Below are 8,758 nucleotides of genomic sequence, written 5' to 3'. Positions count from 1 at the left end.
ATGTGGTGTTTAGCGCATTGGTATGCAGTCGCTAGGGTGTTAGGGTGGTTAGGCTCAAAAGGACTTAGATACTATTATGTAAATCGCATACAGTTTTGTCACCAGGTATATTTGGCAAGTCAAACATTTACCTACTAATTAGTTGACACAGAAGTCTCTGATGTTTAGATATTCTTAAGAGAAGCACAGCGGACAGCGATAAAACATGCAAAATGAAATTATATAAAAGAATGTAATTTAATTATGCGACACATACATGTACATGGAGCCATTTAAAAACATACAAAAGATGAAAACTCGAGCAGTGGTTCTCCCTCTGAAAAGGTTTTTCCAATTTAACAATAACATCAAGTAATGCAGTAAAACAAGTGAGAGTTAAAATTAGTAACAAGAAAACAATACTGCCTTAAGTGAGTCAATTCATAGAAGGCACTTGAGTCTGTACATGACACATAAGGAGTCATCAGGTAAACATGTAAAAGCTTCCACGTGAAATAACATTAAGGTGACGGGATGAAATGTTACAGACAATAAAACATACTTAAAAGCTTTCACTGAAAAGAGTCTGTACACTTAAAATCATGTTATACCATGTAAACAATGGAATGGTTGGTTTAAAAACAAAACATTTCTTGGCAAGCCTTTGTGTCACAAAGGGATCTGTTTGGAAAAACCCCATGATGCATTTTAGAAGAGCTTGGGGAGCTGGCGTAACCTACTCAGATCCAGGAAATTTCCCACTGACCCCTCAGGCTCTGTGACTTCCTGCGTTCTCTGGTTTTCGGTTAGCGAGGACCTACGCTGAGTCAGACCTTTCTTTGCATCGTTCTCCTTCTCTGGGTTTGTCCCGCCACGCATGAGCAGCTGCATTTTAGGCCGCAAGTTCTGGATTAACTGCTCCTGAGACTCAATGGGAGATATGCATACATTGGCGACTGGCTTGTTTGTGATGTTTTTGAAAACGGCAGCGCTATGGTCTTCACGGTCTTGCCCAAAGCTCACATTCTTGGAAGTTTCGTTCTGTACCGAACACCCGAGAGCCGAATCTACCAGGACGGCATCCTCCTGCTCTTCCTCACTGCTGTTTTCTCCTTCAATCAGTCCGTATTTCTTCATGTACTTACAGGTAGCTAGAGACATATTGCTGGGGGACAGTATACTAAGTCCAACGCTGCTCTTTTCCGCAGCAGGTCTTCTCAGGAGAATCATGCTGGGGTCTGGACGGGGGCCGGAGGATTGACCGCCCAGTGAGAGTCTTGACAGTTGCGAATCGCTTAAGTACTTAAGTGCAATGGCATTGGCCTCGAGGCTGAGGTCTACACTGCCACTTGGTCCCCAAATGCTGGTCCCCACTGGTTCAGAAAGAGCAAGTCTTGGAATCACTGCCTCTGGGTTAATGCAGGCGAGGGTACTGAAGAGGAAAATTATGTTAGACATAAGACTTTTAATCATAGCTTTGATAAAGCAAGGCAAGGCAAGTTTATTTATATAGCACATTTCATACACAATGGTAATTCAAAGTGCTTTACAAAAGAGGAAATAAAATAATTACAAGATTTAAATAACAATAAAAGAAATTAAAATAAAATAAAAACACAACAAAGCGATTAGTCATTGACAATGTCTTTACCTGGCACTTTCCACAGTAGCACGAGTCGTCTTTCCCTGCTCAGAGTCTAAGTCTATGTTCACCCCAAACTGTTGCAGCTGTCTTAATGTTGCGCTCAAGACACGGTCCTGATGTGGTGGACTGGATTTGTGCTTTGTTTTTTGAGTTTGGGGTATGGAAGATGTTGGCGAGTTCTTCGATTGATGGCCTACAGGGGACAGACTTTGTCTGTTCGGGACACTTTGTTGGTCTTTCTCTACCTTTTCATCCACAATTGCCGAGTCTTGCAGACGACTTTGTACTTGACCCTGCAGTAGGAATCGAGGCATAAAGTTAGTCTGAACATTCATAATGCGTCAATATATAGTTAAATATGTAAAAAAAAAAAGATAAAACTTGGTTCATACCAGTAGTTCTTTGTAAAATGTTGGGTTGTCCATTTCTTGGTTTTCAGACTGATTGTTACTCTGTGACTGAGAGTTATAATACATGCTAGCACTCTCTCCCAACACTGGACTCTGAAACATATGGGCACCGAAACCAGAAGACACACTGCCAAAGACAAATAAAACAAATACATCAAATATTGCATGGAAAAACAATAGTGTAATCACACATGAACAATTTCAAAAAATGGTTTACGGTTCATTATGGGTCAACACAGGGATCTTTACTTGGGTTTTGGAGATGTCGGAAGTAGAGGGGATCCTGTACTCTGATCTTCAGTGTAACAAAGTACATTTTCGGATCCAAGTCTGGAAGTGACTATACTGTCATTTTGACTTCCAGACTTTGGCTCCATCTTAGTTTGCCAATCCAGACTTGGGGCCTCATGTGCGTAGGCCTCCTCAGGGGTGTTCCAAAACAAACTAGCCCCTAAAAACAAACAGTAAACATGTTATGCATTGAAAGGAATCTGAAACAAATTCAGAAAAATGAAACCTTCCATCAAAGCACCTGTTCCTACAGCAACACTGACACTTGTTTGTTTCGGTGGAGATGTGGGCGTCTGATTGACTCTTTCCTGTTGAGGATCACGTTCTGCAGATGATACCTGAGGTGTTTTGCTCTGAGACTCAAGAAGTTTCTGAATCTGTTGAGGAAAGTCAGTTAACAACATGCAATGACAGGTCAACTTTAATACATTTGGCTTATTATTACAAACCTGGAGTTGAAGTAGCTTCAGCTGACGCTCTTGATCCATAAGCATCCTGTAGGCATCAGCAGGAAGAAGACCCATGGGTGTGTCCAAGCATCCTACCCGAGTAGACTGGACTTGGCAGCACTGGGCTTGACAGGGCGGGACTTGCTCAACGGACCCTTTGTTGGGGTTAACTGTGGGGACACATGGACCAGGTAAAGGAGAGTGGTGACCTGGAACAGCGGGGTGGCAAACAGGACTTTTAGTTGGAGATATGTGACAACCCAAAGACTGCCGAGAGGGCGAAAGGCAGTGATCCCCAGGTGGGACACTCTCAGGGGTGCAATGAAAACCACAAGGATTATGTGCTGCAGTGGGATACGCTGGTGTCCCTTGCCAGGTGTTGTTTTGATACAAGGGAACGTGACTGGGTTGGTTGATGCAACAGCTGCAAGGGTTAGCCGCTGGGGTGCTATGGAAGAGCCTGTGTTGGGAAGGATGATGAATGGGGGTCTGACTAGGCATTGCTGAGCTCTTTCTGGCACCGGCGTGAGCTGATGATGAGGGCCCAGAATAAATCGGCTGAGGTTTGGTTGGGAAACCTTGGGAAGAATGCTGCCTTTGTTGATGAAAAGAGCCATGGGGTGAAGCAGCATTCTTTGTCGAGGAAGACGATGAAGATGATGATGCAGATGATGCTGACGAGCCTTCTCTTGATCTTTTCATTGAGGGCATTGATTTACGATTCACATTGGGTTGTGGTGTCTGTTGTCCCGGATTATGATGTAGTTTCATTTTTGGCTGGGAGAGGATGGGAGTTAAAGGTCTTCGGATTGGAGGAGGTCCTGCAACGCAACCCTGTTCTGGAGGTCTCAAGATTGAGAGGCCCTGGTGGGCAGGGCTAGTACTTCTCCGCCTGACATTTGAAAGTCTATGAGGGACAGGAGTCGAGTCTTGCGTGTTAGCCACACTCCCATCCAAAAAGCTGCCATCTAATACCATTGAGAGTTCTGGTACTGAAGGATGAACACGTCTAGTCTGAAGAGAAATATTTGAAATGGAAGTTACTGGGTGTGAAGTTTTCTTACAAAAGATGTACATAAAGGGTGCAAGGCCACAAATTAACAAACCTGCTGACTGACAGGATGAGGGTTTGGGGACGGCCGAGGAGAGAGGTCTTCATCTTCTACACCTGAGTCATGATCGCTGATAGACAGTTTATTCTGTGGAGCACCTGACGATGCTGCAAGTGTTGTCCTAAAAGGGACAAAGAGGATATAGTGTGTCATATTTCCTCTTGCTAACATTATTTTGTATTCTGTCAAATAAAGCAAATAGCCAAAGATAAACATCAACGTTTGTGTCATGCTTTTAGAGAAATAAAAAGACTGTACCCATTTAACACGGTCTGGGAGAGAACTTCCTCAAACAGCACAGTTTCCTGATTTCGGTTCTCAGCGCTGAGGTCAAATTGTAAAGGTCGTGCTTCTGAAGGCTCTACATTCTATATCAGAAATTAAGTAGTATAACTAAAAACTTTTAAAGAAAAGCAACCCTAAAAATGATTTAGTACAGTATGTTAGCTAAGCAATAACTCTAACTCCAAAGACAGCTCACATCAAATGTAAAAACACAACTGCACTAGAAATACACTGAAATATCTGATTTGACACAAACTTGCTGAGTGAGGAATTTATTCAATAAAACTGACAATTTGATGGCAAAGCCATAAACAGGCTAACCTTGTAAAGTGTGAAGGACTCTGTGCTGGTGAGAAGTTGAAAGCTCATTTGTTGTTGTCCGACACATGGCTTACACTGGTAGAACTCAGGATCCCGGTGAGTCAGGGAATACAGAACCACCAGGAAAGCGCCTCCCTCCGACATCACTCTGGAAAAATAAAACCAGGAATTGATTTATTTTAATAAATAATTTCTTAATTTATCATTCTATAATCAGACCAGCATTTGATTACATCATGAAAAGTAACATCTTTGGTTAATATTGTATTATTTAAAAATTATCTAAAATTATTTAATATTCTATGGTTCCAAAATCAAATTTCTTTTCAGAAGTTGAGAAATTTGTCATAACTTGAAATATTACAAAAACATTTTTAATCAGAATAACATACAAAAACAGAGACATTTAAATTTTTTCTTTAAATTTGAGCCCTTTTGAAGGTAACCGACTGGCAAAACAGCAGATGGATGGGACACTCACTTGTCCTGGAGGGCGGAGCTGTGCAGGTACCTCAGACACCACGCCCACACAAGGGGATTATGGATGTGTGTAACACCACTCATCCATCTGCCACAGGACAACAACTATTACACACTTACTCTGAACATCTTGCAGGACTCCAAGTATGTAATTAATAGGGCTAAATTATAATACCTGCCAGCAGCCCGTATAAAGCTGTAAGAAATTCAACATTTCTAAACAATAAAAGTACTTACATTCCTACTAGCGGCAGAGTGTAAGCCTTGGGATCAGATTCAAGTATGAGCAGAAGTTTCCTGGTCTGATCCATGGTAAGAAACCTGAGACAAAATACGTCACATTTTAAAACAACAACAAAACATGGCCATATAAGGAAACAAGACAAGTCCTTACCCTCGTTTCCTGCTGTTTTGGGTCACACCTGCGGGGCTGCTGAGGTTCCTGGCCAGTGCAGTTGGGATGATGGGCACTGCCCGGACAGGGTTGGCATCTAGAGTACAGGCCAAAGTCACAGCCGCCCAAGACAGGTCAAAGGTGAGCCTGTCCATGTTCTCGGAGCAGCTGAGACGAGCTCGCAAGGTGAGGAGTTTGGACAACTCCAGCATCTCTTTACTGCAGCAGCAATGTTGAAGCATCTGAAAAATGAGATGCGCAAATAAGCATTGGTCAACAATATAATCTTCATGTACTTAAATATATATATATATATATATATATATATATATATATATATATATATTCACTAATTAATTTTAAAATTAATATATCTTTCAAAATAGGGCAATATTTAATGTTTCTGAAAGTAGCCTCTTATAATACATTAATAATAATAAAAGTAAAACATATACATACACATACATACACACACACACACATACATAAGTCTAATATGCTGCACAATAAGTATTTATCACAGAAAACAGTTGTGCTGCATAATATTTTTATGGCAATCATTTTCTCTTAATAGAACGTTAAAAATATTATTTATGACACCTGTTTTTGTAACAATTTTAGATGCTTTTCATACATTCTTGCATAATAAACTTAATTTCTTAAAAACAAAACAAACAACAAAAAAAGAGCTCAAACTATTGAGTTAACTTTTTTTTTTTAATAAAACTTAAAATGTACTAGTTTAAAATAATAACACATCCATGGTTAAATTAAGAACTACTCAAACCAAATTAAGAAACCAAGAAAACCATGGCAGATGGGAGCAGTGCACCACACTAACAATCACCCGTCTCTAAGGAACACGGTCACAATCAGGGCAGCTGTTACCGACAGGTTACATGGTGACGTTGATTACCATTATGTTTTAATACGTTGCCACAGAAACAGGAGGAAAGATCCCCAGCTGTTATGTGTTAAACATGTGCTTTGAGCAATTCTCAGCTCGACTACCTTAAACGAGATGTTCAAATCCTCCCTCGAGTGCACTGTGCTGCCAGTAGCATGCTGGGCTTCAAATACACATGGCACAAGGATGTCTCCGGGGAGCAGGGCAGTTGGTGCTTTCCCAGGAAATCCCGTCTGCTCTCTGCCCGGATCAAAACGATCTAGCGTTATCACCACACCTTCCTCGTCTAGGAAAAGAAAATATTAGTTAATATACAGATGCAAAATCTTTAAATATCAAACAATCATTATAGGATGTCCTAACACAGGCTCTCAATACTAACCACCATCTACTGCCAGCGTCCCGAGCAGGAAGCAGAAAAACCGAGGCTTGCTGGTCTGTCTAGCATGGCGGTGAGCTAAACGTAATGCTTTTTCCACAAGTAACAGTCTAGGATTCCTGAAATACATCAAATGAGCCATAAAATTAAAGTAAAAAAAAAAAAAAAAAAAAAATAATAATAATAATATATATATATAAAAACGTATATAAATGCTAAAATTAGACCTAAAATTAGCAAAAATAACTGAGCACACACACCCAAAAATGTATTTGATTCTTATTATAAATAGGCTAACAATGATAAACATACAATAAGTAGCAATAAGGCTAAATGCAAAATACAATTTGCCATCTCTAACACATATCATCACTCAAGAATATAACACTAATGGTGACATAAAATGTATTAAATTTACTAAAACTGAAATAAAATTGAATTCAATCTAAATAGAGCTATGACAAATTATTAAAAGAAAATGATAAAAAGTTAAAAAATTAATGAACAATAATAGTAAATTAATATAATACTATAATCAGGTGGGTTGCCTGATTTAAGAAAAAAAAACCTACCATTGATAATTTTATTAAAAACAAAAGATGGTTCATCCAAAAATATAATTGACAAAAAGATTTACCTGTAATATGAGAAATGCAGACTGACAACATCCCCGCTGGGAGTTGGATCCCAGAGAGAGACTTTAGATTTTGGGAATGTCAGTGGAGTAAGGACATTGTCTGATGACCTTAAAAACATGAGGGGAAAAAAACTTTTATTGAACAGCAACAAATAGATGAACAATACAGTTTTAAAACCATGTACAGTAGTTACCTGAGGTTTTGAAGGGATTCTGCTCTAACACTGTTCTCCAGGATGTGGGCCGGCAACCCTTTAAAATCCACTTGTACACGATTCATCCTGTCGAAATATTTCTCTTTTTAATAAACTAAAGCTGCAATGAATCTGCTCTAGCACTGAATAATACACTACTAATGCGTTTTCATAACATCTCAGACATGATGTTTTGGTGAGTTCGGCAGATTTGGTGACTTAGCTTACATGCTAACACAGCAATACTTCTAAAAACACTTAAAAACCTTCAACATGCAGTCCAGAGCTTCTTGTAACTCACGTAGGGTGTATAATATCGTACCTTTAGGCCGTCTGAACGCTTCAAGCATGCCTTCGTCGTGTTTTTAATCGAAACACTGCAAGTCCGGCTGGGTGTGAGCGTGAAGACGGACCACAAATGTGTTAAAACCGTCCTTTCCAGCCCTTCGAGCGGCACTAACCGCGCCAAGTCGTGTATAGCCACCCGCGCGTTAATAATTGAACTCGTTTAGCGTGTCAGAAAACGGAGAAATACCAGTTGTTGTCAATAAACAATGAAATCCAAGACGAAGGCATTCAGCAAACGCAACAACTCAAAAATAAATTGTGGCGCTGTTTCCAGGTTCCAATGGCGGGGCGCTGCAGCAGCGGCTCAGCCAATAGGAATCCGCTTACGATCGACGCTCGGCCAATCAGAAGCGAGGAACCGGGCCCGCTTGCTCCCTGAGTGTTTTTGAATGGCTAGAATAGATATAATAGAAGTATATAGTTTACTATTGTACACGTGGATTCAATTTTTTTTTAATTTTCTCATTGAAAACCCTACAATGTCAACAGTATATTTGTGCACAGCTTCAAATGCCTTTTAACAAAATCTTATTCTGATTTCACGGATCAACGCGAACACACAATACAAAGATATATCATAAATTATTCTGCACCCAAAATTGCAAATTTGTTGTCTGAAAGATGAAGCGATTCTGCTGAATTTTGACGATTTTGCTGATACGTGCGTGTGTGTTTGAATTATCCGAGTTACGTAGGAACGGGAAGACCTACGATTAAACCATAAGCAAAATGTTAATTATCATAATTGTTTGATTTAACGTATTTTTATTTAAAAAATGTAATTTTACTATTCCTGCATTTTTTTGTATTTTATTTTATAATAATTAGGATATGGCTTTGCTTTATATATTATTTATAATACATGTATGACAGTGATGATAATAAGTTATTTAATAATTTAATTTATAACAACAACAACTATTATTA

At 39.5% G+C, this 8,758-nt stretch overlaps 1 protein-coding gene across 1 annotated transcript; it reads right to left on the bottom strand.

Moving 5' to 3' along the window:
- Nucleotides 1-229: 229 nt before the first annotated feature.
- On the bottom strand, nucleotides 230-8,099 carry stil (STIL centriolar assembly protein). The gene is made up of 17 exons (XM_043222231.1): nucleotides 7,806-8,099; nucleotides 7,484-7,570; nucleotides 7,290-7,397; nucleotides 6,656-6,771; nucleotides 6,378-6,559; nucleotides 5,367-5,608; nucleotides 5,210-5,293; nucleotides 4,974-5,060; nucleotides 4,493-4,640; nucleotides 4,145-4,254; nucleotides 3,881-4,007; nucleotides 2,775-3,788; nucleotides 2,567-2,702; nucleotides 2,284-2,485; nucleotides 2,017-2,161; nucleotides 1,631-1,917; nucleotides 230-1,411 (listed from the first exon to the last, which is right to left on the bottom strand). Exons 2-17 carry the CDS (start codon nucleotides 7,567-7,569, stop codon nucleotides 688-690), a joined length of 3,798 nt encoding a protein of 1,265 aa, XP_043078166.1. The 5' UTR covers nucleotide 7,570; nucleotides 7,806-8,099; the 3' UTR covers nucleotides 230-687.
- Between the last annotated feature and the right edge of the window lie 659 nt (nucleotides 8,100-8,758).

Source organism: Puntigrus tetrazona, chromosome 22 (genome assembly GCF_018831695.1).
Source record: "Puntigrus tetrazona isolate hp1 chromosome 22, ASM1883169v1, whole genome shotgun sequence".
NCBI lineage: Eukaryota > Metazoa > Chordata > Actinopteri > Cypriniformes > Cyprinidae > Puntigrus > Puntigrus tetrazona.
Note: the sequence above shows the minus strand (reverse complement) of the source record. Positions and strands in the feature narration are given on the sequence as shown.

Excerpts from the sequence above, each read along its gene's own strand:
- stil (XM_043222231.1), bottom strand. The coding sequence starts at position 7,569 with ATGAATCGTGTACAAGTGGATTTTAAAGGGTTGCCGGCCCACATCCTG. Across the intron at positions 2,703-2,774 it reads TGAAGCTACTTCAACTCCAG|ATTCAGAAACTTCTTGAGTC; the intron begins GTTTGTAATAAT and ends TTTCCTCAACAG. Across the intron at positions 1,918-2,016 it reads CATTTTACAAAGAACTACTG|GGTCAAGTACAAAGTCGTCT; the intron begins GTATGAACCAAG and ends TTCCTACTGCAG.